General features: G+C 41.5%; 1 protein-coding gene and 1 long non-coding RNA gene across 2 annotated transcripts; one reads left to right on the top strand and one right to left on the bottom strand.

Annotated features, from left to right (window-relative positions):
* Nucleotides 1-2,095: 2,095 nt before the first annotated feature.
* LOC111840836 (uncharacterized) lies at nt 2,096-20,124 on the bottom strand. Its single transcript, XR_002837521.2, has 4 exons — nt 20,001-20,124; nt 18,078-18,122; nt 9,977-10,134; nt 2,096-2,892 (listed from the first exon to the last, which is right to left on the bottom strand). It is a non-coding gene; the product is annotated as an uncharacterized lncRNA (long non-coding RNA).
* On the top strand, nt 2,670-17,018 carry LOC111840835 (myosin-7-like). The gene is made up of 37 exons (XM_023806131.2): nt 2,670-2,906; nt 5,019-5,162; nt 5,474-5,630; nt 5,752-5,779; nt 6,523-6,625; nt 6,749-6,841; nt 6,928-6,991; nt 7,092-7,190; nt 7,282-7,385; nt 7,520-7,658; nt 7,851-7,969; nt 8,149-8,298; nt 8,879-9,049; nt 9,321-9,630; nt 9,764-9,849; nt 9,950-10,155; nt 10,238-10,361; nt 10,578-10,714; nt 10,799-11,054; nt 11,249-11,491; nt 11,578-11,754; nt 11,860-12,005; nt 12,090-12,180; nt 12,347-12,736; nt 12,831-12,957; nt 13,051-13,169; nt 13,258-13,454; nt 13,727-13,910; nt 13,992-14,157; nt 14,266-14,390; nt 14,747-15,055; nt 15,199-15,402; nt 15,500-15,796; nt 15,902-16,006; nt 16,136-16,231; nt 16,342-16,473; nt 16,890-17,018. Exons 1-37 carry the CDS (start codon nt 2,685-2,687, stop codon nt 16,908-16,910), a joined length of 5,841 nt encoding a protein of 1,946 aa, XP_023661899.2. The 5' UTR covers nt 2,670-2,684; the 3' UTR covers nt 16,911-17,018.
* Nucleotides 20,125-22,724: the final 2,600 nt, after the last annotated feature.

Genomic DNA, 22,724 nt, shown 5'->3' with positions numbered 1-22,724 from the left:
ATATACAATTTTTAATTGTGTAACTTTTAATTGTATAGCTACAATTAATTACTTTTTATAATATTTAACATATACAAAACACATAAGCTTTAAAAGATATGTCCAAATAGCTTGATGGGGGATTTCAAGTGAAGCAAGTACATTTAGTGTAAATTGTTCTAACATTTATTTTCTCATTGCAGCAGAGGAAAATACACACACCCTTCAGTAAAAAATACTGTATACTTTTTATGAGTGATATACAGCATTGTATACAATAAAAAAATTCTAGAAATATTATTTGAGGAATATTAATCCTTCTCACATAGGATCATTAAACTGTTGTATTTTAATTAAATGCATTATAATTTCAGTGGTATGTTTTTACTGGAAGATCTGCAAATATACCTTCATACATTCTGGGGTGCATTATTGGTGTACCTTAACATCCCTGTTGAATACTTCTCTAGATTTTGTATACAATGGTCCAGACATCAACACCCTTAAGAACACACCGTTGACCAAAAGATGGATTGTTAAACAGGTCATTCAGCCGCCTTTCTTGTGTGGCAAGGATGCTTCAAGCTGTCTACAGCCATTTGAGTTAGTAGCCCTGGATTGTGACCCCCGCCTCTCGCGTCCATTGTGCGATGCCGCGGTGACCGGCTAAATATCTGTCACTGGGGTTTTATTTATGTAGCATGAAACCTTTGGGCTGGTGGGGTCACCTGCCGGTGCAGCTGGCCACACACAGATGACGATGATGGGTGGTCTGTCACAGCGCGTCGTCCTCCTCCAGCAAGCCAAGCCCCCCCCCCCCACAGGAATTTCACAGGGTTATCTTTGTCCTCAAGGACACAGCGGAGCAAACCTATGGGCAGCATTTACAGACAGACAAAGCCCTCCTGAGCATTATTCTTTCAAGCATGTGTGGGATTTTCCACTTGTCATGTTTCGTGGTATTTTTTTCCCTGAATCCGTCTGGCTAAACATATTTGGGGTAAAGGGCAGTAATATAATGCAGTAGCTTGTTTATTAATCATATGCTAACATAATGCTTTACGACATATCTGATCATAACATGGCCTTCAGCAGGACATGCCTTAGACAGCTGAATATGTCCTACATTTCCAGTGTACAAATGGTGACAATGGTGACCACCCTCTGCACCCCAAAATTCGTTCCTCCCAATAAGACTCTCCTTGGCAGCAGCTGATTGACTGTGGGATGCTGCAAATGTCAAATTAAAGCGAAAAATGTGACAAAGGAGACCCTGAACTGTTGAGCAGTTGAAATCGTATAGCAGGCAAAAATGGGACAACTTTTCACTTTCAAAGAATGATGTTCCTCCTTGTTTTAGAGAAGTGAGGAGAGAAACGGCCCGTGAGATATTCATGAAGGAATCATCCAGTAATGCATGATGATGCATGATACTCACCTCATTCCGACCTGCCCCAGAAGAGTCTGCTTAATGGCTACGTCCTCTGGCATTTTCACCTTTATTTTGTTTGAAAACAGTGATGGTGCCTTCTGTGCTCGTTACTATATTGGATGTTTTCTATTCCAGTGAACAATGGCTGCCTGACGCCACTTAAGCACAAAGAATTCCTAATATGGAGCAGGCCAAGCCTTGGCAGGTGCTGGACTCTCCTCCCAGATCCCTTCAGCACGCAGCTTCTCTCCACCTCTGCCCGCTACCCGCCCTCCCTGTGCCAGTTGCTCATTCACCCCACCCTCGGGCATTGAGACCAAACTGAGAAACAACAATGCACCCAAATTTGGAGGTGCCTCCATATTTGGTAGTCTGCCTTCCTTTATTAAGGGAGAAGAGGCCCTGGCCGCATCCAGGTCACTGCGTAATCTGGAGGTAAGGAGGGACAAGGCTACACAACTACAGGACGTGCACCACAGTCCTTCGAAGGCAGACATGCACACACCACATGCTGGGCTTAGGGAGTCTGTCTCATCTCCTCATCCACAGTGAGACATTTCCGAAGGCACCCGTCCACATCGTCCTGAAGACCTTAACGTGTTCCTTCTTTGTCTCTTTACAGGGCCGACAAATACAGTGAACTTCTCTTCAAGAGTTCACAGCAAGGTAAGGGCATACGGAAAATTCAAATAATAACTTTATTAATGCATTTACATTCATTCAAATGTTAGAAAAAAGTGTGTGTCACATCAGCATAGGTCATCATGTAACTTATAAATAACAATGTATAACAATATAGATCGAATAAATAATACACATCAAATAAACCAAGAAATGCTTTAAAATAAGAAACACTAATGTAACATCTCTTTAAAAAGGTTTTGATGATTTATGTGGTGTTTCAGCAGCTATGTTGATTTGCAGCTGTGTGCAAATATCTGATATGACAGCTTAATTTGAGGAAATACTGAAGACTCTCAGACTGACAGACTGTCAGTCTGCCATTAAGCATGGCAGAGGCACTGAGAACCTCACATCTCATATAAACAGACCACATAACCATATAAAATAACATGCCTCAGCCTTTTAACCATTAGTCCATAAGAGTCTGGCAGTGATCAATGATTCTGCATAATTAATAAATTAAGTCTTTCTAATTGAAGGGTATTAAGCTCAGTGCTGTGCTCACACTGATTCATATCTAAAATAATTCATGTTAAATTTGGAGTGCTGTATTCTAGTGTTAACATAAACATGCGTCAACCTTTTTACCATGACTGAAAGGCTAAAAACAATGGGAGATGCACAAATGGCAGAGTTTGGGCCCGCTGCCTCCTACCTGCGGAAATCAGACAGGGAACGTCTGGAGGCACAGACTCGCATATTTGACATGAAGAAGGAGTGTTTCGTGCCGGACACTGAGGAAGAGTACGTCAAGGGGTCCATCATCAGCAGGGATGGTGACAAAGTCACTTGTGAAACTGAGAAAGGGAAGGTAAGGGAGCATAATATCTGAAAAAACAGATCAGGGTATTGCGAAGAAAGATCCAAACTTCCAAAATGCATAGTGATATATAACAGGCAATGGCTACATTCTGAACAGTGGTCTTGTACAAGAAAATCAAACTCAAAAGTTTTGTTCATGACCAAACCTGTAACTCTCATTCAGAAGTGGATGTTTCAGGTCCAGAAAGTAAAAACACACGACAAGATTTTGTTTCAACCAAGCAGTTGAGTACTGTTACTGTAGCTCTTTATATGCAACTGTCTGGTTGAAACAAAATCTTTACTTTCTGGATCTAAAATGTCCACCTCTGTTCTCGTGTTTGTCTTCATCGGTGGCTTTGTGTTCTTTCTTTTAGAAGCATTTTTCTGAATACTAAGATGCTTTTGTGGGCAAAATCTAATTATACAGTGCTCTCACATACAGCCCTCTTTCCAAAAACATTGGGACACTGTGTAAAATGTAAATAAAAACTGAATGCAATAATTTACAAATCATATAAACTCATATTTAATGAAAATAGAACAAAGACATGGAGAAATATTATTGTTTTATGTATATTTAGGCTCAATTTGAATCTGATGCCAGCAACACATTTCAAAAAAGTTGGGACAGGAGCATGTTTACCACTGTGTTGCATCACCTCTTCTTTTAACAAAACTCTGTAAAGGTTTGGGAACTGAGGAGACCAGTTGCTGGAATTTTGAAAGTGAAAAGTTGTCCCATTCTTGCCTGATATACGATTTCAACTGCTCAACAGTTCAGGGTCTCCTTTGTCATTTTTTTTTGTTTTATGATGCGACGAATGTTTTCAGTGGGTGACAGATCTGGACTGCAGACAGGCCAGAGCACCGAGACTCTTCTACCATGGAGCCATGCTGTTGTAATACGCACAGAATGTGGTTTGGCATTGTCTTGCTGACATGTACATCGTCTTCTCTGAAAGAGACGTTGTCTGGAATGTAGCATATGTTGCTACAAAAACCTGTATATATCGTTGAGCATTTATGGCGCCTGCTCAGATGTGCCTGCTACCCAAACCATGGGCACCATCTTAAACAAGCTCGGGCCCAGAGAAGTCAGTGATGTTTCAGGATCATGGTTAGATATGGTTTCTTCTTTGCATGGTAGAGTTTCATCCTGCATTTGTGGGTGCAGCGACAAACTGTGTTCAAAGACAGTGGTTTTCGGGAAGTGTTCCTGAGCCCATGCAGTGTCTTCCACTATAGAAGCATGTCTGTTTGTAATGCAGTGGACCTGAGGACCTGAAGATCACGGCTATCCAATCTTGGTTTTCGGCCTTGTCCCTTACGTACAGAGATTTCTCCGGATTCTCTTAATCTTTTAATGATATTATGTACCATAGATGATGAAATTCCCAAATCATTTGAAATATCACGTTGAAGAACATTATTCTTAAATTATTGCCCCATTTGCCCACGCAGTCTTTCACAGAGTGGTGAATCTATTCCCATCTTCAGTGTACAGAGACTCTGTTGCCAATTAACCTAATTAGTTGTGAGATATTCAACCAGGTGTTTTAGCGTCACACAGTGGTTCTCAATCCTGCTCCTGGCTCCCCCCCCCCCCCGCCAGAATTTAAGGAGCAAGGTCATACAGAGAATTATAAGCGAGAAGCAATATTTTGAATTTGATACAAGAGCTGGTAAGCAGTGTAGCTGAGAGAGGATGGGCGAGATGTGAACGGCTCGTTTAACACAATCGCAGATCGTTAAGTGGATCGTTTATCGTCAGTGCAACTTTTCCAGTCTTTTGTTGCCCGTCTCCCAACTTTTCTGAAGCGTGTTGCTGGCATTAAATTGAAATTGACCATATATTTGTCATAAAACAATACAATTTCTGAGTTTCAACATTTGCTAAGTTGTCTTTGTTTTATTTTAAATGAGATATGCGTTTATATGATTTGCAAGTCATTGCATTCTGTTTTTATTTAAATTTTATGCAGCATCCCAACTTTTTTGGAAATGGTGTAACTAAGCGGGTTGAGTTAGATGTTTACAAAGTAAAACAGTGAAAAGAGTGTGATGTTTTCTATTTTTACAATGACTTATACATTTGATTACTATTGCTGCTTGCTCACAGACCGTTGTTGTGAAAGAAGCAGATGTCCACCCCCAGAACCCGCCAAAGTTCGATAAAATCGAAGACATGGCAATGTTTACCTTCCTTCATGAACCCGCTGTGCTGTTTAACCTCAAAGAGCGTTACGCAGCCTGGATGATCTACGTGAGTATACAGATCCATCCATCCATCCATCAATCCATTTTCTATACCCACTTTGCATCGAAAACAGCCTATCCCAGAAGCTGTGCACACACACAGCATTCACACATGCACACCTATGGACAATCTGGCAACTCCAGTTAACCTCAGCATGTTTATGGGCTGGGGGGGGGGGGAGGAATTGGAGTATCCGGAGAAAGCACGCAACTCCACACACACAGAGCCAGGCCAGCAGATTCATCATTATATCCTTAAAAGTACTACCAACATAAACAATGACAGCCCTGAGACAGACTGCTTTCTCCATCTTGCAGACCTACTCTGGGCTGTTCTGTGTCACTGTCAACCCCTACAAGTGGCTGCCAGTCTACAATCAGGAAGTGGTCATTGCTTATAGAGGCAAGAAGAGAAGTGAAGCTCCTCCACACATCTTCTCCATCTCTGATAATGCCTACCAGTACATGCTGACAGGTAAATACCACTTTTTCAAATTCACTGTGCAGCCAAATAATTTCACCACAGTGCCAATCTACATTTGGAATAGGCAGAAGAAACCATAAAAACAAATGCTTTGCTCTCTTCTCTCTTGCAGACAGAGAAAACCAGTCCATTCTTATCACGTGAGTGATGTCAAAAAACTCAAAACTGGCACATACAGTACTGTGCAAAAGACTTAGGCAGTCAAAAATTTTTTTTTTAATTACCTCATCGGTGCAAAGCTCTATTACGTCTGTTGAAGTGGGTCAGCTTAGCCATTTCAAAACCTCTTCTAAAATCACCCCAGTATTTACAGCAACTGTCCAATACACCCATGTACTTTTGACTCAACCGCTACCCCACTTTTATTGGCTGATTAATACCTCATTGACTTATACATGTCACGTTTCTGGGTGATGGGTGAACACAGAGTTTATTCAGGTAGGACACAGTCAGAAGCACGGAACAACAGGACGGAACAACTTCTATGACGTGAATGACCGGACTGGGGAATCACTCACAGAAACTCACTTAAACACACAACAGCGATTAACATAACTAGAAACAACTGATAACATGGGGATTCCACATAAGGTAAATGAAGGGGCGTGGCACACAGGAGGATCGAAATGATCAGTGCATGACAAAATAACTAATTAAGTCAATTAATTGATTATGCTGGTGGTGAAATTTCATGAATACATGGAATGGCTGAGGTGCCCCTAAGGAGAGGCTGGAAATTGAAGTAGTGTTCGTCTAGCCACTCAACAAGATATCAGTAACTTATTGGAAAATGGAAGAAATCCTGTTTTTTTTTTCTTTTTTTACTGTGTTTTAATGTTAAATTGTGTCTTTATGGTTTAACACATTTGGTTCTTGACCACAGTGGAGAATCTGGTGCTGGGAAGACTGTGAACACAAAGAGGGTCATTCAGTACTTTGCCAGCATTGCAGCTGGGGGTCCGAAGAGGGACGTGTCTGACAAGAAGGTACATGCAACCTTGGATAATGTGTGAGCTTTCTAGAAGAATTAAGCTGGGTTCAACATTCTTTGGAGAGGTGTTCTGGAGCCCCAGTAACATAGTGTACCTGTTCACTGGCTGATATCCCAGGGGACCCTGGAGGATCAAATCATCCAGTGCAATCCTGCCCTGGAGGCCTTTGGTAATGCCAAGACCATCAGGAACGACAACTCCTCCAGATTTGTGAGTGTTTAAGCAAACACCGACACAGAAAGCATAGTTTATGTATATGCATTTGAAAATAAATAATGAGATTTGACTCTTTTTAGGGTAAATTCATCAGAATTCACTTTGCAGCCAGTGGAAAGCTGGCTTCTGCTGACATTGAGACATGTAAGTGGAGCTTCTTGTGAAGATTTTGAAGATGCATCTTGGTACATTCATTAAGGACAACAATTTAGTTTCAATGGAATTATTACTTGTTCTTTTCTAGATCTTCTGGAGAAGTCTCGTGTGACATTCCAGTTGAAAGCTGAGAGAGACTATCACATCTTCTACCAAATTCTGTCCCAAAGGAAGCCAGAATTGCTGGGTTGGTGTTGCAGTTGTGGCACTACTGACCATTTCTTTTTGCTCACAGATGTTTCCGGATATTAAATTATTTGATGTTTTTTCCCAATTAGAGATGCTGCTTATTACCAACAACCCCTACGACTACGCTTTCATCTCCCAAGGAGAGACCACTGTAGCCTCCATTAATGATGGTGATGAACTTTGTGCCACTGATGTGAGTGAATATTTTAGCTTTTCTTTAAGCATTAATCATGGATTAATGAAGTAATGTTTCCTAATTCCCAGGCTGAATAACTCCCTGAGTTGACATGAAAGCTCCATCCTATCCTCTGTGCTTCTTTCCTGCAGGAAGCTTTTGATGTGCTGGGCTTCACTCAGGAGGAGAAGAATAGCATTTACAAGCTAATCGGTGCCATCATGCACTACGGCAACATGAAGTTCAAGCAGAAGCAGCGTGAGGAACAGGCAGAAGCTGATGGTACTGAAGGTGGGTACTTAGCTCCACAAACATAGTCAAGACAATTGCACTCTGTAATGTTAATGTTAGCCAATAGAAAACGTCTCATCTCAGCTTATTCAAAAAGCTCCTGTTTTGCTCCTGTTCTATATCATAATTAGATGAAGTACTTGTAGGTATGATCATTCATTTGCAAGATATCTTCTATCTATTCTGTTGTAGATGCTGACAAATCTGCTTATCTGATGGGGCTCAATTCTGCTGATCTTATCAAGGGTCTGTGTCATCCAAGGGTCAAAGTAGGCAATGAGTGGGTCACCAAGGGCCAGAATGTTGATCAGGTGAGGAAAGATTTCTATGGAAATAGGTCTGACATCACATTGCTGGTGTACCCCAGTGTTGCGCTCTGTTCTGTCTGCCATAGGTTCCAGGTCACTCTGCGACCCTGTCCAGGATAAGCAATCGGAAGATGGATGGGTAGTATTATAATCACTAAAACTAACTATGTCTCACTTCACAGGTGTATTATGCTATGGGTGCGTTGTCTAAGTCAGTATATGAGAAGATGTTCCTATGGATGGTGATGAGAATCAACCAATCCCTGGACACCAAGCAGCCTCGCCAATATTTCATTGGTGTGCTGGACATCGCCGGCTTTGAGATCTTTGATGTGAGTCTTGGTGTCATATTGTAATATTTTTATTGGTACAGTACCGTGCAAAAGTCTTAGGCATTCATAGAAAAAGATACTTTGCTATTATGACTGTCAAAATGTGTCAGCTTAACCCCTCCTAAAATCATCCAGTATTTGCAGCAACTATCAAATAGACCCATGTATTTTTTAATTTGACCACTTGCACACCTTGTATGGCTAATCAATAACTCACTTATTAACTATTTAAATTCATTAATTGAGTGAACTTGTGATAAAATTTAACAAATACATGGAATGGCTGGCGTGCCCCTTAACAGAGGTTTGGGAACTGAAGTGGTGTTCATCAAGTCAGTAACTTCTTGGAGAAAATAAGAAATTACTGTTAGTTTTTATTGTGTCACTCTTCATATGCATATATTCTGATGTTAAAATGCATTTGTTTTTGTTCGGGAAATATATATTTACTACCCAGATAGCGTCAAACATTTCCTTTAACTGCCTAAGAGTTTTGTACAGTACTGTGACTCTCATTCTCTTATCACCTTTTCCTTACTTGGGAACATTAAAGAACCATCTCTTCTATTTTTTTTCTCAGTTCAACACCTTTGAGCAGATGTGTATCAACTTCACTAATGAGAAGTTGCAGCAGTTCTTCAACCACCACATGTTTGTGCTGGAGCAGGAAGAATACAAGAAAGAGGGGATTGAGTGGGAGTTCATTGACTTTGGTATGGACCTGCAGGCCTGCATTGACCTCATTGAGAAGGTGGGTTGACTTGGTTTTCACATTTAACGTTGTCACAAGGTGGAGTGTAACAGTAATGGGTAAGACTTTATCTTAAAAATCCACCTTAATCCCCACTGGGGTTGCGGGGGGACCAGAGCCTATATCTTAAAAATCAAAATTTTATTTTGGAACTTGTAAGTGAAAAGCAATTTGACAAGTATATCATTATACGTGAATATGGATGCTTATATATGTTTATCTTCAACACAGTCGTGTTAAATTTTTGGTGATACTGCTTGCTTTTCTTCAGCCCATGGGCATCATGTCCATCCTTGAAGAGGAGTGCATGTTCCCTAAGGCTAGCGATGCTACCTTCAAAGCTAAATTGTACGACAACCATCTGGGAAAATCAAACAACTTCCAGAAGCCCAGAGTTGTTAAAGGGAAACCAGAGGCCCATTTCTCCCTGGTTCATTATGCTGGCACTGTAGACTACAACATCAACAACTGGCTGGTGAAGAACAAGGACCCTTTAAATGAGACTGTTGTGGGACTGTATCAGAAGTCTACAATGAAACTGCTAGCTAATCTTTTTGCGAATTATGCTGGCGCTGATTCAGGTAAGGTCTCAATTAAATATGTATTTTACAGGCATGTTGTAATAATTATACTTTCTTTATGTTCTTTCAGGTATCAAAAATATGTAATCTTTTTGTTCAGGTGTTGACTTAACCTCAGCATAATACTTTTCAGCTGCGGAGCAGGGAGGTGGAAAGGGAGGCAAGGGAGGAGGAAAAAAGAAAGGCTCCTCCTTCCAGACTGTGTCTGCTCTCCACAGGGTGAGGAACTTCACAAAATATAACTAACAATAAAACGATTGTACGGCCAAGTGGGTTCTTTTGGTTTTGTGAAAAATAACATAGTGTTTTCCAAACACAGGAGAACTTGAATAAGCTGATGACCAACCTGAGATCGACTCATCCACACTTTGTCCGCTGCATCATCCCCAACGAGACCAAGACTCCAGGAGCCATGGAGAACCCTCTGGTCATGCACCAGCTGCGCTGTAACGGTGTGCTGGAAGGCATCAGGATCTGCCGAAAGGGCTTCCCAAATAGGATCCTCTACGGGGATTTCAAACAGAGGCAAAACAATCACCTTGTCTGCATGTGGCTCATATGCCCTTGAGACATTACAGATCATATTTAATAAGGCGTCTCTTTGCAGATACCGCATCCTCAACCCTGCTGCTATTCCAGAAGGGCAGTTCATTGACAGCAGGAAGGGAGCTGAAAAACTATTGGGCTCTTTGACTATTGACCACAACCAGTACAAATTTGGGCACACTAAGGTATTATGATGAAAACCCAAACCAAGGAAATCCCCCTACTGTTATAACGTCCAAGTTCCATATTTTGCTGAAGGATGTTACAAATCTAAAACGATATCTTATAATGTTACAAGGGCTCACTGCAATCAAAATAAGGATATTCCATGTTGAAGAAAATTAAAACACTGTGGGAATATGATCATGTGACCTTCGACAATATTCTATCATTTTTTGCAGGTGTTCTTCAAGGCTGGTCTACTGGGTACACTGGAGGAGATGAGAGACGATCGTTTAGCTCTCATCATCACTGGAATACAGTCCAGGGCCCGAGGTCTTCTGTCAAGAATTGAGTTCCAGAAGATAGTGGAACGCAGGTTAGGAATATTCTTCACAATGTCTACTGCTAAATTCATACAAAGCCCTAAGAAACTTAAAAAGCTTTATTTATATGAATCCAGGGATGCCTTGCTTGTGATCCAATGGAACGTACGAGCCTTCATGGGTGTAAAGAATTGGCCCTGGATGAAGCTGTATTTCAAGATCAAACCTTTGCTGAGGTCTGCTGAGGCTGAGAAGGAAATGGCCAACATGAAGGAGGAGTTCCTCAAACTGAAAGAAGCATATGCAAAATCTGAGGCTCGCAGGAAGGAGCTTGAAGAGAAGATGGTCTCTCTTCTCCAAGAGAAGAATGACCTGCAATTGCAAGTCCAGTCTGTAAGTTTAATTGTATATTCAGCTCTACTGAGACAGATGATACAGTAAAAGGCTACAGTTGAAGTTTGTTTCTTCTGGCACGATAATTATGTGACTATTTATGTGAATCAGTTTCTCGCTAGTTTTATTGAAACATTGGTCATATAATATGATTGCTAAATACTTGCTAAATTACTTAAATAATGTTATTTTAGGAACAAGATAATCTCTCAGATGCTGAGGAGCGGTGTGAAGGGCTAATCAAGAACAAGATCCAACTGGAGGCCAAAGTCAAGGAGCTGACAGAAAGATTGGAGGATGAGGAGGAGATGAATTCAGAACTGACTGCCAAGAAGAGGAAGCTAGAGGATGAGTGTTCTGAGTTGAAGAAGGATATTGATGATCTGGAGCTCACTCTAGCTAAAGTGGAGAAGGAGAAGCATGCTACTGAGAACAAGGTCAGCATTCACATTCATTTAACTATGTCACCTTACAAGCAATAGCTTGTGTGTTGGTCTATTGAGGTTCTACTTTATTCTTTCAGGTGAAGAACCTGACTGAAGAAATGGCAGCTCTGGATGAAATCATTGCTAAGCTGACCAAGGAGAAGAAGGCTCTGCAGGAAGCTCACCAGCAAACACTGGATGACCTCCAGAGTGAGGAGGACAAAGTGAACACCCTCACTAAAGCCAAGGCTAAACTGGAACAGCAAGTTGATGATGTATGTGTACATTTGTACATATGCATTTCTTCCTCTGCATTGGGAAAAGACAAACATAGGATCCCAAACAGATATGCTTCATATTTTTAATCTTAATCCCTACAGCTTGAGGGCTCCCTGGAACAGGAAAAGAAGGTTCGTATGGACCTTGAGAGAGCCAAGAGGAAGCTGGAGGGTGACTTGAAGTTAACCCAGGAAAATGTAATGGACCTGGAGAATGACAAGCAGCAGCTGGAGGAGAGACTGAAGAAGTAAATTAATTTTTGAATTTTTTAAAATGCTTGAAATGATAAAAAATTGATTTCACAATTAATTAACCTTGTTTTCTGTCACAGGAAAGATTTTGAGATTAGTCAATTAAATAGTAAAATTGAAGATGAGCAGGCAATGGGTGCTCAGCTCCAGAAGAAACTGAAGGAGCTGCAGGTACGTGTTTGTGTAGCGTGAACACTCTTGATATACTGCACTATTAACTAGCCAAATTTAATGAAAAGCTAAAGACTTCTATTTCGTGACAGACTTATGTTGAGGACCTAGAGAAAAATTGGTCATCAAAAATTCTGCAACTTGATGATTTTCAACCATTCATCAGGCCCGCATTGAGGAACTGGAGGAAGAGCTGGAGGCTGAGAGAGCTGCTCGTGCCAAGGTGGAGAAGCAGAGGGCAGACTTGTCCAGGGAGCTGGAGGAGATCAGTGAGAGGCTGGAGGAGGCTGGTGGAGCCACTGCAGTTCAGATTGAGATGAACAAGAAGAGGGAGGCAGAGTTCCAGAAACTGCGCCGAGACCTCGAAGAGGCCACACTGCAGCACGAGGCAACTGCTGCCACTCTGAGAAAGAAGCATGCTGACAGTGTAGCTGACCTGGGAGAGCAGATTGACAATCTGCAGAGAGTGAAGCAGAAGCTTGAGAAAGAGAAGAGTGAGCTCAGGCTGGAGCTGGATGATGTGGTCTCCAACATGGAGCAGATTGTCAAAGCCAAAGTAAGACGTCACATATATAAAATTATGTGAAGACTAAGTATAGTATACAGAGTGTTAAACCACTGATGATACTAATTTGAACATATTATTGCAGACAAATTTGGAAAAGATGTGCAGGACATTAGAAGATCAAATGAGTGAATATCGAACCAAATATGAGGAGGCCCAGCGGGGCATCAATGACTTCACCATGCAAAGAGCCAAGCTCCAGACTGAAAATGGTATGTGAGCCTATTGTTAGACATAATTTATTTAAAATACCCAACAGTGTGGCCACATTACACAAAGTATCCTCATAAACTGTACCACCACAGGGGAGCTCGCCAGGCAACTGGAAGAGAAGGACTCCCTGGTCTCTCAGCTGAGCAGAGGAAAACAATCCTACACCCAGCAGATTGAGGATCTCAAAAGACAACTTGAGGAGGAAGTCAAGGTGATTGCTTTAATGAAACACTCTAATCCGAAAATTAGGGAATGGTAAGTCTGAACATTATGAGTGATCTTCATCTTCTTGGTTCCAGGCTAAGAATGCTCTGGCCCACGCGGTGCAGTCTGCTCGCCATGACTCTGACCTGTTGAGGGAGCAGTATGAGGAGGAACAGGAGGCCAAAGCTGAGCTGCAGCGCAGCCTCTCCAAGGCCAACTCTGAGGTGGCTCAGTGGAGAACGAAATATGAGACCGACGCCATTCAGAGGACTGAGGAGCTGGAGGATGCAAAGTACGGACACTCGCCTTGACAAAGTTTTTAAATTAGTTCATATTCAGATTCATTCTGACCAAACCATGGCACCATATCAAACACTCTTCTTACAGATAAGCTTTTTGTTTGCATTATATTTCCTACCTTATATAAGACGAACAAAAAGTTTGTTTGTTTGTTGACTGTGCAGCTGTGCCTTTTTATGTCCTAATGTAATATTAGCTGTATGTTGGCACCATTCTGTTGATATGGAAAATATGATCGACCAAAATCTACAATTTATCATTCAGGAAGAAACTGGCTCAGCGTCTGCAGGATGCAGAAGAGGCTGTGGAAGCTGTAAACGCCAAATGCTCCTCCCTAGAGAAGACCAAACACAGACTGCAGAATGAGATTGAAGATCTCATGGTGGATGTGGAGAGGTCCAATGCAGCTGCTGCTGCTCTTGACAAGAAGCAAAGAAACTTTGATAAGGTGATTGAAAGCAAAGATAATCCTAACCTTTTAAAATGTATGTGACAGGTTTTCAGTATTCCCCTGTTTTGTTTCCTCCAGGTTCTGGCTGAATGGAAGCAGAAATATGAGGAGTCCCAGAGTGAGCTGGAGAGCTCCCAGAAGGAGGCCAGATCCCTGAGCACTGAACTCTTCAAACTGAAGAACTCGTATGAGGAGTCCTTGGACCATCTAGAGACGATGAAGAGGGAGAACAAGAACCTTCAAGGTAATCCTTACATATGTAAGGCATCTTGTGCACATATTTTCTATGTAGAATTGTTCAAATACACAAACACTTGGACTTAGGAAAGTAACATCTTTTTCTTTTAAACAGAGGAAATTTCTGACCTGACTGAACAACTTGGTGAGGGAGGAAAGAGCATCCATGAACTTGAGAAAATAAGGAAGCAGCTGGAGCAGGAGAAGAGTGAGATCCAAGCTGCTTTGGAAGAAGCGGAGGTGAAATGTTAATTTTATTAACAGTTGGAACTAATAGTTTCAAACATTCTTGTAAAGTCTTATTATTGTGTTATGGTACTGTAATATTTAAGCAAGTTCATTGTTGGGGGCAGTATGTGTCTCAGTGGGCTAAGCCTGTGTGTCTGTAATCAGAAGGTCACCGGTTCAAACCCAAACTCAGCACGTCTGTGGGTCCTTGAGCAAGGCCCTTAACCCCCAGCTCACTGGTTGCTCCAAGAGGTGGCTTTCCTTCACAGACAGCGTACTTTACAAGGAGCAAGTTGAGGGAGGCATAAAGACAATTTCCCAACTGGGATCAATAAAGTATCAATTATTATTAAAACATTCCTTTGTAGGCTTCGCTGGAGCATGAGGAGGGCAAAATCTTGAGAGCCCAGCTGGAGTTCAACCAGGTGAAAGCTGACATCGAACGCAAACTAGCTGAAAAGGATGAGGAGATGGACCAGGCCAAGAGGAACCAGCAGAGAATGGTGGACACTCTACAGAGCTCTCTGGAAGCTGAGACTCGTAGCAGGAATGAAGCCCTCAGGCTGAAGAAGAAGATGGAGGGAGATCTGAATGAGATGGAGATCCAGCTCAGCCAGGCTAACAGGCAGGCTGCAGAAGCTCAGAAGCAGCTCAAAGGTCTCCATTCACATCTTAAGGTATGAGGATTCTTTTATAATGAATAATTTCATTATGCTCTTGGTTAATTAATTAGATTTTCAATTCTACAGGAGTAAAAGGGTTTCAAGTGAAATCACCTTCCTGGTTTGACAGTCTGTGTTCTAACACCTTTGCTGTTTAGGATGCCCAGTTGCAGCTGGATGACTCTCTCCGTGCCAATGATGACCTGAAGGAGAACATTGCCATTGTGGATAGACGTAACAATCTGCTGCAGGCAGAGCTAGATGAGCTGAGGTCACTGGTGGAGCAGACCGAGAGAGGACGCAAGCTGGCGGAGCAGGAACTGCTGGATGTCAGCGAGAGGGTGCAGCTGCTGCACTCACAGGTATGGCGGGAAATCTGTGTGACCATCTGGTCCTGCTGACACTTAATGTAAAACTGGGAAATCCCATCCGCCTCTCCTTGGCTTCTCTTTTGAACAGAATACCAGCCTGCTCAATCAGAAGAAGAAGCTGGAGGGTGATATATCCCAGCTTCAGACTGAAGTAGAAGAAGCAGTTCAGGAGTGCAGGAATGCAGAGGAGAAAGCCAAGAAGGCCATCACTGATGCTGCCATGATGGCAGAGGAGCTGAAGAAAGAGCAGGACACCAGCGCTCATCTAGAGCGCATGAAGAAGAACATGGAGCAGACCATCAAAGATCTGCAGCACCGCTTGGATGAAGCTGAGCAGATCGCCATGAAGGGAGGCAAGAAACAGGTTCAGAAGCTGGAGGCTCGGGTGAGTGCTGTACAGTTTGTTCATGGTCACTGAACTGAGATCTGATACTTCAGTCCTTTGGGTTTTTTGAATATTGAAAGGATAATGATTTGGTCACATTAACAGGTGAGAGAGCTGGAGAATGAGGTCGAAATGGAGCAGAAAAAGAGCAGTGAATCCATTAAGGGAATCCGTAAATACGAGCGACGTATCAAAGAGCTCACCTATCAGGTATGTCTCACCTACCTTCTGGCTCATTGAACCTGGTGTTCATCTCTATATCTGCATAAGGACTCATGGAGAAGTACGTTGTTTTGCTGTTGTGCTGTATAAATGTGACACTGTTCTTTGTGTCTGCAGACTGAAGAGGACCGTAAGAATCTGGCCCGTCTGCAGGACCTTGTGGACAAGCTGCAGCTGAAGGTCAAGTCCTACAAGAGAACTTCTGAGGAGGCTGTAAGTAACAAACTTCATAGATTAATGCTTGTTAAACACATGACTCCAGCACACAAATGTGTCATCAAGCCAGTTTTTAACTGATTGCCCTCTGTGTGTGTTTGGTTTAGGAGGAGCAAGCCAACACTAATCTGGGCAAGTTCCGGAAGCTTCAACATGAGCTGGATGAGGCTGAGGAGAGAGCCGACATCGCGGAGTCTCAGGTCAACAAGCTGCGAGCCAAAAGCCGGGATGTGTCAAAGGTGGGTTTCCTACCAATACCTGTCAAATGATACCTGCATCCTTGGGTGGGTATTGGGAAGTTTAGCTTCCTTTTATGAGGTTCCATTTATCAGGTAATTATGACATTCAACAACTAGAAACTAGCTGGAAATTAATATATTACTAAAAGATAAACAAAAATAACATCTGTACAACTATTCATATTTTCTACTTATCATACCATATTGAATTTAAAGCAGGATTTTCAGCTGGGCTACTTTACTTGATTTTATGAGTCCAGCCCCTTCATAGATTGCACTTCCCATGGGGGGTTTAACTTAATACTAGCTCATTAACTCTGGGAACCAGCTAATCACGGCATGTGAAGTAGTCCTTTGTTCTGCAATCCAGGTAATCATTTTTAAATTTTCCTTTTCATTATTTCTATCCATCTCAGAAAGGACATGATGAAGAGTGATGCTCTGAGGAGGACTTGGCCTCTCTGAACCCTCCTGTCTGCTGTAATTTAGACAGGAACCTCACTGTCCCTCTGACATGGTAGAATAAAGTCTCCTTGCAACATGAATGCAGTGCCGCTTGTGCTGTTTTCCTAAGTGTGAGCTCGTTTCGGCTGCCACACCTCTCTGCCTTCGAATCACAGTCACTTGAGCAGGTGTCAGACATTTTGGCACCTGTAAATAGATCCCTAAGGAACACCTTCATTCACACGTGTGTCTTGTGTGTCCCACTTAAATTTGCCTTTAGTTGTCTGGAAGCACTGGCGGGAAATTAGTTTCTGCCTGCTGTGAGTGTCATGAATAATGCATTTAATTTCTTACTATAACACAGTACGCTATTCGCTCAATCAAAAAAAGCACCGATTATGAAATCAGCACATGACCAGGAATGTACAAGAACAGTGATGGAATGTACTTCAAAACTATTTTAGTCATTGTAATTCATTAATACTCACAAAAACTTACCAAGCTGCTGTTTTATGAATCCGATCCATAAAAAATTCTGTGAATGTCTAAAAACGATTATGCTGGCAAAAGCTCATATTTCTAATTAATTACAGTACCTCGGAAGAGTATAAAACAGTTTCTCAGATTTGTTTGCCGATTCAAAGGAAAAACTTATTTTCAAATTTTAGCTTCAGTTAACAGTTGCTACAACACACGCCTGCTTTTACTCTTTTTACCACTAGAGTGCATTCTTGTACCGCTCTGAGGCACTGCACAGCACACGCTATACCAGTAGTGTAACAGTGCTGTTAAATGCTGTATTTATTAAGTTATAAATACTTTGAAATGTGGTTATAAACAAAACAAACAAACAACACCCTCCCCAAAAACATATTAATAACAAGGTATGAGCAGCTGTAATGTTCAATCATTTAGTTTCACCACAGTTAAAACACAGGGTGGCACAGTTAAACCAGGGATTGAGTCTCCGTTGTGTCTTCATGTGTGTGGAGTTTGCATGTTCTCCCCATGTCACTGTGGGGTTTCCTTCAGGTACTCTAGCCTCCCCCCACCATCAGAAAACATGAAATTTGGAGTCACCAAATTGCCGTAGGTGTTCGTGAATGATGTGTGAGTGTGTCCTGCGATGGGTTGGCGGCCCATCCTGGGATGCTCCTTACCTTATGCCTGCAGCCTCCGGGATAGGCTCCGAACCCCTCAAGACTCTGAACAGGACAAGTGGTTTCAGAAAATGGATGGATGGATGGACAATTTAAACACCATTTAAAAAATACATTTAAATTTCTGCTTCGTTGGAACAATTACTGTTTTCTGGCAAGGCTACACACAAACAAACTGATGACTGTAAAATGTGATACTTTAATTACACGTAACAATATTACTTCAAAAACGAGTGTTTTGAAAATTTGAATTTGCTCCAAGGCAATCGATAGGGAACAATTACAGAATAGCGCGATGTTCACATTGGTTTATGCACAATTTCTCTGCGAAAAAACACCAGGGGCCTGTATCACAAAGCCAGATTTCTTGCTTGGCTGGATAACTTGGCAGATTTAAGATTTAAATGGACTTCATCTTCGTTCACTTGCATTTAGTCCAGACTACCTTAAATCTGACAAGCTATCTTGCTAACCCAAAAATCCAGCTTTGTGATACAGGCCCCTGCTAATTAAAATGATTTTGCTGGTGAATACAGAAAACACCACCCAGCGAATTGGTACCGAATCAGTTACTGAATCAGATCACGATGTCTTACAAGTGTTTTGTTTAGATATTCTTCAACATTTGTTAGTTTGATAATATTTAAGCATCCTGGTTCAAAAAAGCTAGTCAGTTAATGTATGTGTTTGTGCTTTTTAGTGTGTGTTATGAAGTTTTTTAGTATTTTGCCCCAACCCCATAATCCCTGTTGTTTCTATAGCGAAAATTTGCTTAATTTGAGTTTTTTTTCAGGAATGCAACTATTAAATTTTAGGAGAACATACTGTACGTAGAAATCATGCCAGTATTACTTTATATATAATGTCAATATTTGATCATTGTAACTTTAAAAATTATTGACACATTATTGTACAATGCATCACATTATGGTTATTTGGTTAAGGAGCACTTACACAACTATATTAGACTTTATACAATGCTGGAATGAATTATGGTTATTTTTTGTTATATCTGTTATATCTCTATGTACAGCACAAAAGAAATACTGAATACAATATTTCAACATGCTTTTGCTTTTACAAGTCATGGTACAATTTGATATTGTTGAATGATTTGGCTTCATCTATGCTTTGGTTTCACTGTACTAATACATGCTCTGCTTTCACAGTACAAATACATGCTCCGCTTTCACAGTACTAATACATGCTCCACTTTCTCAGTACTAATACATACTCCACTTTCACGGTAGTAACACATGCTTTGCTATCACAGAACTAATACATGCTCCACTTTCACGGTAGTAACACATACTTTGCTATTACAGAGCTAATACATGCTCCGCTTTCACGGTAGTAACACATACTTTGCTATTACAGAACTAATACATGCTCCGCTTTCACGGTAGTAACACATACTTTGCTATTACAGAACTAATACGTGCTCCGCTTTCACGGTAGTAACACATACTTTGCTATTACAGAACTAATACATGCTCCGCTTTCACGGTAGTAACACATACTTTGCTATTACAGAACTAATACGTGCTCCGCTTTCACGGTAGTAACACATACTTTGCTATTACAGAGCTAATACATGCTCCGCTTTCACGGTAGTAACACATACTTTGCTATTACAGAACTAATACATGCTCCGCTTTCACGGTAGTAACACATACTTTGCTATTACAGAACTAATACGTGCTCCGCTTTCACGGTAGTAACACATGCTTTGCTATCACAGAACTAATACATGCTCCGCTTTCACGGTAGTAACACATACTTTGCTATTACAGAGCTAATACGTGCTCCGCTTTCACGGTAGTAACACATGCTCCATATTTACGGTACTAACACATGCTCCACTTTCAAGATACTAATACATGCATCATGTGTGCTGACAGAGAGCATGTGCCAAGTCTTTACCTCCATGCTTCTCCTTCAGCAGAACTTCAGGACTGAGCTCAGTCCCTCAGACTGACTCAGACTTACGTTCCCTTGGTCTCTTGCTGGATGAAACTGTGCCTGTGTATGCCAGCAGGAGTCACTGGGAGGGGCTAGAGAGCCAAATACCAGGCACTAATCTCCCCCTTAAAACTTCACACCGACAGACGGCATCTCACATTACAAGGCAGCTCATCCAAGGTCCTCTGCAAAGAAGGCCCGCTTGTCCTTTCGCAGCCAGGATTGATGTCTGCTTCCCCTGAACAATCAGTTCAAGAGCAAAGCTGTAGGCTGTATTGTGTTGTGATCACACATTAATACATCAAGAAAAAAAATCTCAGAATTGGTTTGCAAATCACCACTTCAAGATATTGCTTCCTTTTGGTCAAGACAGGTGACTAGAATTTTAGTCTTGAGACCGTTTAATTCAAACTGCCCTGCAAAACCCAATTACCATGTCTGCAAGGAAATTGCATTAAGTTGCATTTAAACTGATCATTATATATTTAACTGCTAACAATTATGACAAATAACATGACAAGAATTGAGTATCTGAGGCATTTCTGTGAGGGAATACAATGTACCACACACAATGTGCTGTGGAAATCTAACTAACAAATGAAAAATTACAAAATGTGGACGTCTAGAAAAATGTGGGGAAAGTCAAAAAAGAACTTGCCCATTGTTTCTAACCTTTGAAAGCTGGATCAGGTACCAAGTTAAAATGTGAACCTACATTCCTAAATATACTAAAAAAATGGCAGGACAAACCCCTTGGGTATTGGAGCAGGTCTGCCCTTTCGGCGTGCCTGCTCATGACGCATTTGGTCTGCATTGTGAAAGGTGTAGGGAGTGAACCGAGGCAACATGGGAGGAGAACAATCACATGTGTCTTTGCCACCTAGAAAGACACACAAGGACTCTAATAATAGAGCTTGAGGAAGACGGACAGAGGCGGCTTGTAGCCTCTGACAGGCTATCTGGTCTGTCGTCTCTCTGCAAACAGCTGAGCATGGAGCTGTTTAAAGAACAATTGTGGAGGCAGGAATGGGGTCCTCAATGGCACTTCAGATGCCGACATCTCCCGTCAAGCCTGGTGCCTGTCCAAGGTCTGAATGCTGGCTCTCTGTCAAATTAACCTAAGTAATGAAGTTCGAAAAGCTAGATGTTCAAAGAAAGAAATTATTCCAACTACCCTTTGTCTGAAATATTACTTAAAGTTTAGAAAGGATTATTATCGATGCATACAAACCTCTGTAAAAAATATCTTTACAATAATCCAGAAATGTCAGGAAAGGCTAAACCAGTGGTTCGCAACCTTTTGGCACCGCGGGCCAGTTTTTACCATGCAAGCTCAGTCGTGACCCTATATCAAGTATAGGTCTAAATTAACGCTATGATCAAGCACTCTGCAATATATGCAAATCAATGCACATCACACAAATCTGATTGGATGTGTCAGTGAATTCTTAATTAAACATCTGTGGTTTGGCTTCTTGGATTGGTTGAGTTTTCACTAGTTTTACACTAAGCAGTTGCAGACACAAGACCCGTTTATATAGGTAAATTACATTTCCAAGCCTGACTTACGACCCTTTCAGAACTTGCTGCAACCCAAACGGGTTGAGAATCGCTGGGCTGAATGTAGGGTACAGCTCAATCAATAGCTCATTCCTATGAAGACCACACAGGAATGTGCCCACTTAGTGTGGAGGTTTACTAAAACTGTCAACAAATTCACACATTTCTGATCCTTCTGTTAAACGAAAAGCAGTCCCATGGCCATTGTTTGCTCAGGGACTCTACGAGCCGCACAGCCTAGTGCCAGGATCGTACCTCTAAGTTTTAGACTAACTGGTTTCTGAATTAAATCAGTAAAGTTACTTAAAAATAGAATATGAATTCATTGACATGAATTCCATTTTTATGCATATGGGTCATTGAAACAAAAGTGGAGAAAGTCGGCCATTAAAACTACGGCGACCCAATGTCGATCACACTCTGCTCCACAGGAGTTCCTGTGACACAAGTTATCTAAAATGGTTAAGGTGCCAAAACTCTGCTGGCTGGATGCCATTATGTATGGTGGAAAGACCTTTAGAGGATCATCTGTCACAGCCTGTCCTCAAAAAAACGTAACAACAGCAGTCAAGATAGACCTCAGTGTCCCTTACAGCATGTACTCCTCAATCAGGCAGAGGCACCCGGCAGGAATTTCACAGGGTTATCTTTGTGCTCAAGGGCACAGAGGAGGAAACAATGCAAAGAGAACAAGATGGAGCTAAGGGAGAAGATTTCATAAACTACTAAGTGACCTTGGCCTAAGTTTGGGTTCTTTTTGGGGAGTGACAGCCTCCCCTCTGTGGTGTAGCTAAAGATTACGCAAATCTGATATTAGGGTGTGATTTTGTAGTGAACTAACCAGAAACAAAGTTACAGTTCTTATAACACAATATGGTAGCTTCATGACACAACATGGCGCATATGATTAACCAACAAGTTGCTTGATTCCTATTTGGCAAACTACTAGACTGTAATAATGATCATACAGTAGACAGTATGTAGACTCTCCCTTAGAGTTACTAGATACTTCACAAATCCATTAACACCATTATTATGAATAAAACACATAAAAATCTTAAGTACAACGCTTTGTCTTTCTTTGGACACATTGCCAAGGATTTACAGCATCAGCATGAACTGGAA

This window comes from Paramormyrops kingsleyae, chromosome 1, assembly GCF_048594095.1.
Source record: "Paramormyrops kingsleyae isolate MSU_618 chromosome 1, PKINGS_0.4, whole genome shotgun sequence".
Taxonomy (NCBI): Eukaryota; Metazoa; Chordata; class Actinopteri; order Osteoglossiformes; family Mormyridae; genus Paramormyrops; species Paramormyrops kingsleyae.
The sequence above is the reverse complement of the archived record's forward strand: the minus strand, read 5'-3'. Positions and strand labels throughout refer to the sequence as shown.

Coding starts and splice junctions, on each gene's coding strand:
- LOC111840835 (XM_023806131.2), top strand. CDS start 2,685: ATGACTGAAAGGCTAAAAACAATGGGAGATGCACAAATGGCAGAGTTT. Junction 7,191..7,281: donor AAGGAAGCCAGAATTGCTGG/GTTGGTGTTGCA, acceptor TTTCCCAATTAG/AGATGCTGCTTATTACCAAC. Junction 13,911..13,991: donor AGCAAAGAAACTTTGATAAG/GTGATTGAAAGC, acceptor TGTTTCCTCCAG/GTTCTGGCTGAATGGAAGCA.